The 15772-nt window shown below is 44.1% G+C and overlaps 2 protein-coding genes across 15 annotated transcripts in view; one reads left to right on the top strand and one right to left on the bottom strand.

Moving 5' to 3' along the window:
* The window catches only part of AK3 (adenylate kinase 3), a 467912-nt gene that overhangs the window by 325852 nt on the left and 126288 nt on the right, over positions 1-15772 (top strand). The window lies entirely within an intron of this gene.
* Positions 5389-15772, bottom strand: part of RCL1 (RNA terminal phosphate cyclase like 1) — a 64001-nt gene continuing 53617 nt past the window's right edge. For 11 of the 14 annotated variants that reach the window (XM_069576491.1, XM_069576503.1, XM_069576500.1 and 8 more), the window contains one exon: positions 5389-6860. In XM_069576491.1, coding sequence (XP_069432592.1) covers positions 6710-6860 — 151 coding nt within the window. In that variant the 3' untranslated portion in view covers positions 5389-6709. Of the gene's footprint in view, positions 6861-13186; positions 13336-13797; positions 14209-14519; positions 14558-15772 lie in introns of those variants that run through there. The other 3 variants (XM_069576494.1, XM_069576493.1, XM_069576492.1) reach the window with 3 other exon arrangements.

Genomic DNA, 15772 nt, shown 5'->3' with positions numbered 1-15772 from the left:
CAGAGGGAGACACAATTCTGGAGGATTTTTTTTTTTTTTTAATAATGGGTAGAATCTCTCTGACCACAAGATTGCTAAGAACTGAATGTTAAAGAGAATGCCTGATGGAGAAGAAACACTGAGAGCAATACTGGGAGAAGGGAGATAGTGGAGTTCTGATGACATGCAGGTGCTTACATGGTAGTCTTGTAACACTCTCTCATGATGACACTGGAGCTCTTCATTTGGATTGGTGCACACAGTAGCTGAGCAGTGCTGAGCCCTGAGGCAGCCTGCCTGTTCTCTTCACCCTGATCAGGTGGGTCCTGCTAGAACATGGTGAACTTCACAGAGATGCCTGTAGGCGCTCTTTTTAACTCTATAGCATGTCATGGGGCACTGTGACCCCAACCCGTGTACAGGTGCCGCATCTTGCCTCTGGTCTTCTGGCTGAGTCCATCCAAGTATCAGATATAAAGATAAACCCTATGACCCATGGAGACATGAACCTGTTAGGTAAAAGACTGCTTTGAATCCTCATCAGGGGTTTAACAGCTAAAAAGACCCCTAAGCATTTAACACATAACCATTTAATAAGTCCTGTCAGTACGAGGGTGGACAGCAGCTATTTCCCATTTTACAGATGAGGTAGAGGATCTGCCCAATGCCATGTGGCTACAGACTCAGCTATTTAATAAGATGCAAACACAGTCTCATTCCTAAGCCTGTTACTTCCACAGTGCTCTACTGAAACTCAAGAAGCCAAAAGCTTTCCTCACAAATGATGGAATTCATCTTTTTTTTAAATAGTCTTTCAAAAAAACATTTTAAAACTACAGCCACACCAAATTGTAAAAGATTGACCTACTTCACATCAAAACAGGTTAACACAGAGAATTAAGCAATAACTGAGGGTGTGAAGTATGAAGAAGGCACCCAGGGGTGTATGAGAACCTGTAGTCGAGGATGCCCCATAGGCTGGGGGAGTCCCTCTGGAGATGCTGAGGCTCTAACGTTACAGAGGAGGCTCAGCGAGGGGGGAGGACTTACATGGTTTCACTTTCTAGGCCTCTTATGACAGTGTCACCAAACCACACATGTTGAAATACAGCCATGTGGCAAATTTCTGAAAGGCTCCTTATAATTTTGCCTTTTAAATTGTTTAGTTGGCCAAACAACTGGCCATATAATATATGACTGGCAATAATTCCTTGCAATTACTGTATGTGCCTGGAAATATATGTGAAGAAACAAACTCATTTATATTGTTTTCAACATTTTAAATTTGGAAATGCTTCATTTTGTGGATATTTATTTTTGCTCTTTTTCTTTGCCAACTTCAAGGCAGTATTTTTTTTTTTTTTGGTAAGCCTTCCCATTGGTTCTTCAGAGCTTACCGATATTAGGCACAATGCCTTTAATTGCTTAACAGGTAAAACAGCAGAGAGGTGGAAACAGAGCATTGACAGAAAGAGGAGAATTTGAGAAGTATGGGGAGCCAAGTGTACTCAGAATTTAAAACCTGAGGTCAGTTGTCATGACCTGAAATTGGATCCCTCCAAGCAAAAAGCCAGGCACCATTTCAAAATATATGGTCCCACCAATATCTTCCCTTAAAGACTAAAGTGATATTTTCAGGAGTCCTACCATCCAACATGCACCAGGAATAGGCACCTGCCTCAAACATTCCTCTTCTTCTGGGGCAGCATGCACTCCCAAGAGACCAGTTATCCAAATGGCCACCAGTGAGTCCAACAGCAGGTCCACCACCCTCAGGACCGTGTGGTGACAGGGTGTTCACAGAATAGACACATGAAGCTGCCAGATGTGTCATTGTTGGGCTACTTCATTTAAGTCAGTCTCTGATTTCTAGAAATTCACCTACCTTCATCAGTTTGAATACATGATTTCACAAATCACAGTAGAAATTATTAGCAAACTAATCAACCTGAAATTTTTAGATGTAAAGCTCTTTAAGAGGGTTGGGAATGGGGGAAAAAAACACAGGAATAAAGAGTGTCTAAGAGATCTCAGCAAAACATCTTGATGTTATGAGGATGGGAGTGGCATGGAGGAGGCAATGGAGGTCATCTTTCTGGTTTTGGGGGTACCCAAACCAGGAAACTCTGATGGAGTGTAAATTACTTCTCCCCTACTTTGGAGTCAGGTGAGGAACAGCAGAGGTCCAGGCTGGGTACAAGGCCTCATATATCCACCCTGATTTCTCAAAAGCAATCCGAGTGTGCGGAAGTGAAATACTTATGCCATAACAGCTGGTCAGTAGCTGAAATGGGCCAGAAAGCAAGCTGGGCCTCTTACCTCCCAAGATCAGCATCCCCACCCCTGTAGACTTAACACAAGGACATCAGCAGAGCAGGATCCACATCCAGAACCACCAGTATCAGAAGAACCAGGAAGACAGGAAGTGGCCCATGTGCCAAAAGCTCTAAGCTCTGCCCCAGTCCATCTACAGATGCTGACCAAGGGCCAGTGCCTCAGGCATGGAGTCAGGCTATCTAACTATTAAGGGCCAAATGAAAGACTTGGATTAGAGGAGCCCTGGACCTAGGCTGCTCCTGACAAATATGGCAGCCCTATTTGCTTAAGTAAAGGAGTGACGTGGCTTGGCCTCTGTAAGAGGTCAAACGCTGATAAATTTCCCACTCAAATGGCTTCCTAGACCTAGTCAACTAGAGTACAGAAAAACTGCGCTTGCCTATTGACATTCCTCTTAACTACTGGTCACTTCTAAAGAACAGGCCAGGGTGATCTAAACATGGAAACTCTGATCGAGGGCAAGTTACTTCTCCACTCTGGAGTCAGATGAGGAACAGCAGAGGTCCAGGCTGGGTGCAAGGCCTGTGATGCTGCTTTTCTATCCATCACAGACTGTTATAATCACCTACCAGCACATTCACATGTCTCCAAAAAAGCACCAACAGGTAAAGTCAATGAGGCCCCACATTCTAATCCACCCACCATAACCAATACCCTGGAAAATCCACTTCTGCACCCTGCTTTGGCCCCCTGACCTCACCAGTTGAATCCCACCCCCACCTCAGGCATGGCCAAAATTAAAGTAATCCCTTAGTTCCCGGTGTCTTCTTTTCTCCATCTACCTACGATTTTGTCCACTTCCTTAGGCCTCCTCTACTCCAATCGTCTACTTTCTTCCCTGCCTTTTCATACCTTTATCTCTTCCACTTGGCCACCTCGAAACTAACTGTCAGCACTGGCCTTACCCAGGAGCCTCCCAACACAGAAGACCTAGCGGGATGGCTACCTCACCATTTTTCACTGTGGAGTGACCATGAAAGGACAGGCACCACAGTGCAACCTAAGTTTGGGGGCTTTTTGGTTGGGTGTGTAATCAATAATGTCCTTCACCACTTTTTATCAGAAAAGATAAAGACACACAAACAAACCACAAGGTTCAGCTGGCCTCTGAGGGCAATCTGGATTTCAGCAGTGCCTCCTGCTCTTTCCCCATCCACACATCATGTTGCAACACCCTAGCTTCCCCCCCATCCTTATCAACTGTCTTGTTGAATATGGTAAATAATCACGATGGAAGGAGGCTGGCTGGTGTTCACCCAGAATGTAACAGAGAAGGATGATAGAAGACAGAAGCAAAGCTTGGAACATGATAGGAAGGCAAGGCCATGATTCTGTCATGATCCCTAAAACGTGTATATGCCTTAAAAAAAAAAAAATTACTAGTCTTATTGAATTCAGACTGATCTGTCTCTGTCTACAGAGGGAAGTAAAGGGGTCAAGATAGAAAGCTAAGCTCAAAGTACTGGAATCTCTCATCAAACTATACTAGGGGTAGCTGCACCAACCAGCAGCTAAGCTAAAAACAAGGCAGAGACTGCAGGAGCAGAATGTCACTAAGAAGTACCAGTAACCTCTGCCCAAGGAGAGCTGTTGCTTCTCTCCGGCACAGAGAAGGAGCCTGTGAGAAGGAGCCTGCAGCAGGCTGCTTAAATAAATATTAATATTAAATGTGTCTTCCTATTGCCTACAGCATCACTACTACCACTCCAGAAGCAGCGGTACCAGTCAGAGGGTTGGAGACCACCAGACATTTTCATGTTGACAGCAGATGGAGGCTCACATCCCTTATACGAGCTGTAATGTTCTGCCTGGTGTCTACATGTCACCCTAAACTGACCAACAGGACCCATTTCCCAATCTGGTCCCAAGGGACAGAAAGTTCCTGCTGGACACAGCCAAAGCCATGTGGTTCCTCAGTTCTATATCTGAGCATGGGTGGATCTGGGTTCAAACGTCAGCAGCATTAAATTACTTTGCCAACAAAGGTCCATCTAGTCAAAGCTATGGTTTTTCCAGTAGTCATGTATGGATGTGAGAGTTGGACTATAATGAAAGCTGAGCACCAAAGAATTGATGCTTTCGAACTTTGGTGTTGGAGAAGACTCTTGACAGTCCTTTGGACTGCAAGGAGATCCAACCAGTCCATCTGAAAGGAAATCAGTACTGAATATTCATTGGAAGGACTGATACCGAAGCTGAAACTCCAATACTTTGGCCATCTGATGTGAAGAACTAACTCATTGGAAAAGACCCTGACACTGGGAAAGATTGAAGGCGGGAGGAGAAGGAGATAACAGAGGATGAGATGGTTGGATGGCATCACTGACTCGATGGACATGAGTTTGAGCAAGCTCCAGGAAGGAGCATGACAGGGAAGCCTGGCATGCTGCAGTCCATGGGGTTGCAAAGAGTTGGACACAACTGAGCGACTGAACTGAACTGAACTGATGTGTGGTAGGCATAATTTTCAGATGTCCAAGAGCCCTGGCCCCTGCTATTCAAACACTAACCTAGGTACTTCTATGACCAGATGACCTTAAGATAAGTTATCACAAGAAGTCAGATTCAAAGCATGAGAAGGATTCAATGCACCATTGCTGGCTTGAAGATGGAGGGAGCCAAGTTACAAGGAATGCAGGCAGCCTCTACATATAAGCTGAGAGTTGCCTGCAGCTGACAGCCAGCCAGAAACAGGAACTCCAGTCCAACAATTCTGCCAACGATCCAAATGTGGTTGGAAATGTATTCCTGCCCAGAGACCAGCATCTTGGCATTAGCCTTGTGAAGCCATAACCAAAGAATCCAAGCAAGCAGGCCAGGACCTCTGACCTACAGAATTGTGGATGATAAATGGTACTACTTTAAGCTACTAAGTTTGTGGTAACTGGTTATGCAGCAACTGCAATCTAATACAGCATGCAGAGCTCTCAGTAAGTAGACAACCACAGTTCAAAATGGCTTGACCTGTCAGTGTTAGCTCCCCACTCCACATCCTCCCACATCCCCAGACACAAGAGCACAAACTTCCTCTGGACCCCCTTTACTGAAAAAAGAAAAGGATACCAAGAGACCTGGGGAGGTAAAGACCATGCTTTACTTCAAAAGTCCACCCTAGGTAGACAATATCATCTGGAATCCTAATAGAAAAATCAGATATTTCCCCTACCACCAATAACTCTGAACCCCCTATACACACCACTTGTAGCCTCTACTAGCAGCAGGTACAATTGCCACAAGTCCTGAGTGTTCCTGCACATTGCTGCTGGGGAGGCTTTTATCCTGGCCCTTTCCTATCACTTGTTCACAGCAAGCAGTCTTGAGAGGTGAAGTAATGTCCCTATCTGGAACAAAGAGCAGGCTTGTAAGAGGTGGAGTTCCCACATGTGCATGCTCCTTGCCTGTGATGCGAACCACCGGTGTGCATGGCATACCTGCAGACTCTCCACATCTTGTGGGACTTGGAGAAAGAAACCAGTGAAGCTCATGCTGCTTCCTGTGCTCTGAGTAATAAAGCTTTTTGTCTATGACATGAGATTTTCATGTTTTCTGCTAGCATCCGTGAAACAGTAATAATCTAACTTACTAGCTTGCAAGTAGCATAAAACTCCAGACTCTGATACTTAGATCTTGAAATCAAGAGCTAATATCTCTATATTATCAAATTTCAAAAGGAACAAAATATCCTTTTTGAATTTCTCTTGTGGGGATAATCAAATCTACATCACTGGGCTATTGGGAGAATTAAGTGAGAACATGCATAGCACACCCGAGATATGGAAAATTTTCAATAACTTTAGTTGGATCCTTGCACTCCCTAGTCATTCATTCCCCTAAAATCCACATACAATGAACCAGATGGGGAGCAGTGTATCTCCAAGATAGTAGTCCATTCAGGAGACAAGGGATAAAAAGTTCTAACACACCAATTTCTGACATTTGCATTACATGGCATTATTCATAAAGGGTTACCACTCATAGTATCTCATTTAATCCCTACACAGAAACCAAGATTCAGGGGGGTCAGTCCTTGCAGAAGGAACTGTAACAAACTCCAAAGGTCTGGAAAATAGCCATACGGCGGAAGCCCAGGGATGTGGGGTCAGGAAGCAGTGCTAAAACTCAGCTGTGATGCTGTAGCAGTCCAATTGGGTCCCGAAGGCACACCCTTCATCCAGGTAAGCCGAGGGAGCTCCCGCTGTGACTGGACCTCCCGAGGAATGTCTGCCCTGGAGAAATGGCTAAAAACCACAAGGTAGAGAGACGTCCTTTGTTTGGATATCCTGATTGTTTTCAAATGGGAAGCTGGAAAGTCCTGGATGAATCTGGTCCCTTTGGTTGCTTGGCAGCTTCTGCGTTGTCTAGAAGCCTTTGGGCCTTTCATCTTCTGACAATGTCACTTGAGGGTCTTGCTAAGGTTGGAGAAGCCAATACCAACACAAGTCATCAGCACTTTATCCCCTCCCTTGAGTTCTTCACCACATGGTTTGGTTTCGATTTTAAACATAATCTGGAAAAAGCTCTTCAAATGCCGCAAAAATTCTATCCTAAAAAATAAAAATTAAAATTTAAAAAAAAGGGAGGGGGTAAAAAAAGGAGGGAAAAATGAAAGAGGAATTCGATTTTACAAAAATTCTCCTCCTCTGCCAACTTAAAACTGAATTTCCCGGATCAGGAGGAAAGATTGAAATTAAGAAATTCTCATCAAAGCCGATTAAATAGCATTTATTTACAGCCTGCTAGATTCCAAAGATGATTTTAGACAGCTTGCAGAGATGCACACTAGACAAACTCAGTAAATAAATGAAAAGTAGGGAGGTTAGTCCTACAAGCACATTAGAGTAGACAGGGATATGGCATTAATCTTCAAGCGGTTCATACAGAGAAACACATGCTTTGATGATTCACAGTATCATGAAGCTAAAACCAAGCAGAGTGACTGCTGCTGATGCTGAAAGAGAGAAGCTACCCTCTCCACTGTTTGATCTTGACAGGCCCTTCATTCATTCAATAAATATTTACAGAGTGCCTACTATGTGCCAGGCACTGTCCTTGGTGCTGGAGACATTGCTGTCAACCAAAACTCCCTTCTCTCATGAAGCTTTCAGGCTAGTGGGGCAGACAACATAAATACCCTTGAAATATATATATATACACATATATATATACTTTCTCCATAATCAGAAATTTAAATAAACAAGGCAAATGAGAAGGAAATGTAGGTATAAAATATTTGTGTGAATATGGCAGAAAAAGTGAAAATGTTAGTCTCTCAATCATGTCCAACTCTGCAAGTTCATGGCCTGTAGCCCACCAGGCTCCTGTCCATGGAATTCTCTTGGCAATAATACTGGAATGGGCAGCTGTTCCCTTCTCCAGGGGACCTTCCAAACCTGGGTCTCACCCATTGTGGGTAGATCCTTTACCCTCTGAGCCACCCAGGAAGCCCATATATGGCAGAAGGCAACAAATAAGGTGACCAGGGAAGTGCCCACAGTAAACATGGAGAGGAGTTCCAAGCAGCTCTCTCTTGTCATCTCCCGCAAGACAGAGTGATAGCTTCACCCCAAGAACACTGCGGGAGCAACAGTTCTGTGGAAGGACCCTGGTTCAGGTATGCAGTCTTCTACTGGTCTGGCCTAGCAGATCCGGCATCACTCCAGCAGACTGATCATAGGACTGACCATAGTTCACTCAATGAGCAACTTCCTGAAGGTTTCAATCAAGTGGCAATTGGTGAAGAGAAAATGTCCATGTTGGAGAGCCCAGAAATACAGGCCACATGTCCCCCTCCATCCTGAACCAGGCCTTGTCTCCCCAGGTAATTCCTCATCCCTGGTGACCCTTACCAGCCCAATTTGGGAAACTCTGGTTTAGTTAAGAACGGACAATCTGCACGTCTTTCATGAAGCACTTCAGCAACCTTGCGTTGTGCTGCCTCCTAATCAAACTGTCCAAATGCTCGCCACCCAGAATGTATGTGGAATCACCCCAGGTACTGATCCTGACATGTAGGACCAATGGAACAGAACTGAGAGTCAAGAAATGAGCCCACACATTTATGGCCAACTAATTTTCTAAAAGGTGCCAAGGTAATTCAATGAGGAAAGAATAATCTCAACAAATGGTGCTGTAACAACTTCACACACAGAAAGCTAGGCCCTTTCGTCATATCACACACACAAAAATTCACTCAAAACAGATCAAAGACCTGCATGCAAGAGCTAAAGCTATGAAACTCACAGAATAAAACATCAGTGAATATCTTTATAATCTTGGGTTAAGCAATGATTTCTTAGATACAGAATCAAAAGCAGAGTGATAAAAGAAAAAATAGATATACACTGAACTTCATCAACATTAAAATCTTGTCTGGACATTATTAAGAAAGTAAAAAGACAATGTCCAGAAAGGGAGAAAATATTTGCAAATCATTTAATTCATAAGGGTCTAGTGTCTAGAACATATAAAGAACTCTTACAACTCAATAATGAAGAAACTGAACCTTCAAACACTGCTAGTAGATATGTAAAATGGTACCACCACTGTGGAAAACAGTCTGGCAGTTTCTCAGAATGTGAAACAAGGAGTCAGTTGTTTGATCCTGCAGTTCCACTCAGGTATATACACAAGAAAAATGAAAACATATATCCAGACAAAAACTTGTACACAGCATTAATTCATAACAGTCTAAAAGTACAAACAACCTAAATGCCTATCAACTGATGAATAGACAAACAAATTGTGGTTTATGGAATATTATTCAGCCATAAAAAGGAATGAAGTATTGATATATGTGATAATATGAATGAACCTTGAAAACATTTGCTCAGTGAAACAAGCCAGTCACAGAGAATCACATATTGTTTATGTCTATATGAACTGAACAAACAAATCTATTACAGCAGCAGAAAGCAGATTAGGAGTTGCCTGGGGCTGCAAAGGTGGGATGAGAGGAATTGGGAATAACTGTAAAGAGGCAAGACTTTCGTTCTGGGGTGGTGAAAATGTTCTAAAATTAGACTGTAGTTACATTTATATATCTCTGTGAATAAACTAAAAACCCACTAAATTGTACATTTTAATAAGCTGTGTGGTATGTGAATTATATCTCAGTAAAGCTGGTTACAGGACTGGAAAGGTCAGTTTTCATTCCAATCCCAAAGAAAGGCAATGCCAAAGAATGCTCAAACTACCGCACAATTGCACTCATCTCACACGCTAGTAAAGTAATGCTCAAAATTCTCCAAGCCAGGCTTCAGCAATATGTGAACCATAAACCAAGATGTTCAAGCTGGTTTTAGAAAAGGCCCAATCGCCAACATCCACTGGATCATCAAAAAAGCTACAGAGTTCCAGAAAAACATCTATTTCTGCTTTGTTGACTATGCCAAGACCACCTCACCTGCCTCTTGAGAAACCTGTATGCAGGTCAGAAAGCAACAGTTAGAATTGGACATGGAACAACAGACTGGTTCCAAATAGGAAAAGGAGTACATCAAGCCTGTACATCGTCACCCTGCTTCTTTAACTTATATGCAGAATATATCATGAGAAATGATGTGCTGAAGGAAACACAAGCTGGAATCAAGATTTCCGGGAGAAATATCAATAACTTCAGATATGCAGATGACACCACCCTTATGGCAGAAAGTAAAGAGGAACTAAAGAGCCTCTTGATGAAAGTGAAAGAGGAGAGTGAAAAAGTTGGCTTAAAGCTCAACATTCAGAAAACGAAGATCATGGCATTCAGTCCCATCACTTCATGGGAAATAGATGGGGAAACAGTGGAAACAGTGGAAACAGTGGCTGACTTTATTTTTCTGGGCTCCAAAATCACTGCAGATGGTGACTGCAGCCATGAAATTAAAAGACCCTTGCTCCTTGGAAGGAAAGTTATGATCAACCTAGACAGCATATTAAAAAGCAGAGACATTACTTTGTCAACAAAGGTCCGTCTAGTCAAGGCTATGGTTTTTCCTGTGGTCATGTATGGATGTGAGAGTTGGACTATAAAGAAAGCTCAGTGCCGAAGAATTGATGCTTTTGAAATGTGGTGCTGGAGAAGACTCTTGAGAGTCCCTTGGACTGCAAGGAGATCCAGCCAGTTCATCCTAAAGCAGATCAGTCCTGGCTATTCACTGGAAGGACTGATGTTGGAGCCGAAACTCCAATACTTTGGCCACTTGATGCGAAGATCTGACTCTGGAAAAGACCCTGATGCTGGGAGGGATTGGGGGCAGAAGGGGAAGGGGATGACAGAGGATGAGATGGTTGGATGGCATCACCTACTTGATGGACATGAGTTTGGGTGAACTCCGGGAGTTGGTGATGGTCAGGGAGGCCTGGTGTGCTGCGGTTCATGGGGTCACAAAGAGTCGGACACAACTGAGGGACTAAACTGAACTGAACTGGAAGCTGGTTAAAATTTTGTGAAGTTAAGAAAAAAAAAGAACTGATCCTTGGCTCCCATCCTCACACGGTATTCCAAGCTAAGTCTAAAGTCTATTGTATTTTCCACTATCTCCTACCCCTCTGTCCTCAATCTAGACAAAAGAGGGAAAAGGCAAAAAGGGGAAAAGAAAGCCTGAACAACTGCATATCCTTTCTGCTTGAGACAGGGGTTACAAAACGGAGTAGTAACCACCCTGGAGAGCAGGGTGATGAGTGCACACTCATAGAATAATTCCTCACTCCCTTGCTCTCTCTTCCACCTTAAATCGTGCTATTTCATTTCCATCTTAGCAGCAGCAGCAGCAGCAGCATTCTTCCCCTGCTGGCTTTCCCATTTTACTGCTAAGTCACTCAGTCGTGTCCGACTCTGTGCGACCCCATAAACTGCAGCCCACCAGGCTCCCCCATCCCTGGGATTCTCCAGGCAAGAACACTGGAGTGGGTTGCCATTTCCTTCTCCAATGCATTAAAGTGAAAAGTGAAAGTGAAGTCGCTCAGTTGTGTCCGACTCTTAGCGACCCCATGGACTGCAGCCTACCAGGCTCCTCCACCCATGGGATTTTCCAGGCAAGAGTACTGGAGTCGGGTGCCATTGCCTTCTCCGTCCCATTTTACTAACCAATTGAAATTTTCAGATTTTTGCTCTCTGTCCCAGCCTTACAACCTCAACCCTGCCCTCGGGAAAAAAGAAAACAAAGACATCAAAGCCACAGATAAATAGTCCACATCTGTGGGCAAAGCTTCCAGCTGGCAGTAATGAAGAAAAAGCCAGCTATCTCACCCACTCGTCTACATTCTAAGAAGCAAACAGCCTGTTCTCTCTTGCTGCTGCCTCGGTTCTCACACAGGCCCGAAAGCCTCCCCAGGCTACTTCATTCTTCCACCTGAATCACTCAACTGTGCTAGAAAAACCAGACACCCTCCCCATCTGGCAGAATTCCTAAGAGGCCACAGCCTGCTTCTGATCTCTTGGAGAAGGACGGCAGAAACACAGGCTTGAGTGTGCAGGCCTGCATAGTTGCATGGGGTATTTGTAGCCTTTGGAAGTGTTAGAAAAAGCAAAGTCGGTTCCACTTCTTACATAATGTTCTGCCAACCCTCCAGCCAGTCTGAAGAAGACTGTGTAAGGGCTGTATTAAGGTATGTCTTATGATCCCCTTCCCCTCCAGGCTCATTATCCCTAAGTCGCTTGCTGCTTGGGATAACAAAATGCAAATATAGCTTTTTTTTGCTATGAGAAATAACCTCAGACAATATGGAATCCTAACAATCTCCTTAAGAAAATCAAACAGAATAAATTCACCTACCTCTACATGCAGTTGAACAAAGTCACCTTCAGGGCTGGCCCACATCCTCCTCCACAGCCCCACAGCTCAGCATGGCCACAGCCACATGTTGGCCCTTAAGGCACCACTCCCCTTTCCTTCTCTTCCAAACACCATACAATAGACCCACACCTCCTGGATATACACCCCAGCCACAGAGCCAGGCAGAAGAGGTACCCAGAGGATACAGAGGACAGCCCTGCTCCTCTACAGATAACCCCTGTGTAGAGAATTTAACTCCTGACTCAGAGAAGTATCCAGAGTGAGCTTCCCCCACCCCAGAACAAAGTGATTTGGCTCCAGTCCATCTGACAAGCAGGTTTCAGAGACTCCTAGAGCACAGAGGTAATTTTTCCTGGGTATTTTCCAAGAGCAGGTTGTTCCCACCACCACTACTGGTCAACAGGTGAAGGCCACTGGGCTCACAGTCATCTGCCCATTTGATCCCAACTGCCTGGAATTTGCCAGGTTGCCTGGCACTGCCCCTTAAAATACAGCCCCTCCTAGCAGGTCCCCCTCTAAAGCCTGCTAGAGCATGGCAGTGAGAGTGAGCTCCCTCTGGCAGCTCCACAGACCAAACCATGCCAGAGGGTCCTGCCTCCTGCTCCACCAAGCCACTCAGACACTGGAATCACCTACCTCTGGGGTCTAAGGAGTTGATCTGCAAGCTGAGGGGTGGGAAGAGAATCTGCTCAATGGGGCCCCCTGAAGTCACTACACGGCAGCTTTTAGATGTATTGGTGGTACTTCTTCTGCCAAAGAGCAACTTTCCCAAAGCCCCACTGACCTCTGCTCCAGGAATGAAGTTATTAAACTCCATTATAAGGCAACAGGAAACAAGAGAGCCAGGTAGGCTGCACTCTCATAAGATGGGGGCCCCAGGCCAAGTTCAGCCAACAACTAACTATGAGCAGGTGACCTCTTTTTCATCTGAAAAGTAAGGATATCACGTGTTTTTACCATATTCCAAATGTGTTCTGCGGCTCAAAGAGTATAGTAAGTTGGCAGGGCTTTGCAGCATTTAAACCATTCCCAAGATGTAAATATAGCGGCAAGTGTTGTACTGACTCCTAGAGAGCAGTTAGGCAACGAACCCAAAGAACAGCAGGCTCGACCAGCAGCTCCCAGTACTCCTGTGCATCACTCGCCTTGATCCTCACATCGCTGTGCTACATGCTGGGTGAGCCAACGACGCCCATCAGTCAGCGTCTGACAAGGACACTGAGCTCTCACTCCCCAGCACCTCAAAAATAGTGTAAGGACGTCAATTATTAAAACTGGCATAAAACAAAGTGACACGGTTTACTTTAGACTTCCAAAGAAAGACAGAAGGAAATTATCTTATGACAATTTGAAACAAGGACTCTGAGAAGATATAGAACGGCACATTTGCCCAGGCAGGGAGGTACCTGGAGTCCAATAACATGTATGAATCCCAGCTCTACTGAAGAGCACAGTGGGTCAGGGACAGGACGTCAGAGTTCAAAAACCTCAGTTGCTGACTGTGTGAGTGACCCTGGGCATGTGACTCAACCTCTCTGTGTCTCAGTCCCCTCACTCGTAAAATAGAGTGTGCAACAGTACCTGTCTCTATCTAAACCCCTGTGGGATTATCATGAAACCTGAATGAGTTTGTATTTGTAAAGCACGTAAAACAACGCCTGGTAAATGTTGTTAAATAAACTTACAGAATTCTTGGGAATAGTAAGGTAAAATATGTGTAATCTGTTTATTAATGTGACTGAAGGAAGCTAAGTCATACATTTTAAAAATTAGTGGACGCAGATCTAGAGATAGACAATTTACAGCTGACTTCAGGCCTGAGATCACCCAAACCAATTCCTGGCGTTCAAAATAACCTAAACAGGAGACTGGACTTCCCTGTGCGTCAACCACTGATGGAGCTTCACCAGGCATGCTATTTGGAGGGCTAAGTGCCCAATCTCGTCTAAAAGCCTCACTCCACCTCCACAAGCCCATGACTTCAGGACCAATGACTATCTCTATGGATGAGACTGAGGCTCAGAGATGCCAAGGACCTTGTCCACGGTCTCCCAGTGCTGCAAGGTACAGCCAGAACTGAAATCCAGATAGGCTGGGCTCCAATACCAGTGCACTGGAAGAACACAGAGAACTGTGGTCATTGCAGTTTCTGATCATAAACATTTTCTAAAAGCTCTAATTAAGATGCTCATTGATATGTACCCATAATTTTAAATGAAGTACAAACTGTCCCTAAACTGTAAAACTAAGCTTTTTGAAGGGAATGTAGAATCACCATTACCAATTGTAAACCACCCAGAACTCTACAAACTGAAAAGAAATAAGATTCTTCACATTACCACCATGTCATCCAATACTATTTCATTTTACTGGGGGAAAAAAAATCTCTGGCTTTCCCAAAGAATTTCATACCTATTGACTTACTTTCTCAAGTAACACAGAAAATCATTACCAGTCACATCCTGCAATAAGAGAAAAGATGAAAGTAGAAAAATAAGGGACCCTTATTTTCCAGAAAGGGTTTTTGAAAGCAACACTGCTAGAAAAAAACTATCCTGCCTAATCCCAGTGCTCTGTAAATACATTTTTAAAATTATTTATACAAATAAAAATGTGAAAACTGCCAGAAGAAATACATTTCTTTAAACCAAGGAGGATCTTGCTTCTGATTTTCTTTAGAAATCTGAGGTTATAGAAAGCAGATTTTTACTATTTTAACCTCACATAAAAATAAGTGTGATAGTTTGGTCTCCAAAGTTCCTGAATCCAACTAGGATAAGCTGTCCCCTCAAGCCATCTACCTGACAGTGGATTCTATCCTTTTCACCATTAACATAATGTAAATAATGCCTGTATGTAAACAGGTGATGATAACTTTGTCTGCCCTGCAGCTCATGTATTTCTTTCCACCTTTGCCCTGCATCACTTTGGGCTTCTGGAGCTTTCCATGATGATTAAGGGAAGAAGGGCCCCAAATAGAAAGAGTTTTCAAAAAAACACCCCCTCCCACCACCACCTCATGCTAGTTTACTGAAAGATGAGAGGCTGCCCTTTCCAAGCCCCTGGCCACTCCTCTTGCAGGAGGCCCTGGGAGGCGGGTAACCCAGAGGAACATGTCCTGCGAGCTCCAGCCCCAAGGCTCAAAACACAAAATTTTGCAATTTGTCCCACTTCTGTAAAGCTCCATTCAGAGCAGACTACTTTGTTTTCCAGGAGATGTGTAATTTTAGGCAAGGTTTCTGGAAGACAAGACACTGCAATTAATGTTTAGTGAGGGAGTGTGTCAAGGACACAGGAACTTTAAAAAATGTCCAGTCACATCTTCACCATCTCCACAGAGTTTGCTGACTTAAAAAGACTATACAAGGCTCTGTAGCAAACTGAAAAAAATAAAACTCTAAAAGTGAGAGAAAAAAAAAGTGTCAAGGAAAAATAAAAATATACATTCCATTTTTCACATAATGTTCTGCCAAACCCCATGCCCCATGACCACACACATTTCTAGACGCTGCCTCAGGCTGGGTGAGCAGCCAGGCCCCGAAACCAAGGCTGGGAAAGCAGCGGCGATGAGACTGGCTAAGAAGCTGGAGTGGGCTGTGGTGGTCACACAGCTGCCAGTCACTTCCAGCAAACCATCACCGGAAAGCCAATCTCTGCACTTAGGGTGCTGTGCTAAC

Source organism: Ovis canadensis, chromosome 2 (genome assembly GCF_042477335.2).
Source record: "Ovis canadensis isolate MfBH-ARS-UI-01 breed Bighorn chromosome 2, ARS-UI_OviCan_v2, whole genome shotgun sequence".
Lineage (NCBI taxonomy): Eukaryota > Metazoa > Chordata > Mammalia > Artiodactyla > Bovidae > Ovis > Ovis canadensis.
This window is presented reverse-complemented; position numbering and strand designations above follow the sequence as displayed.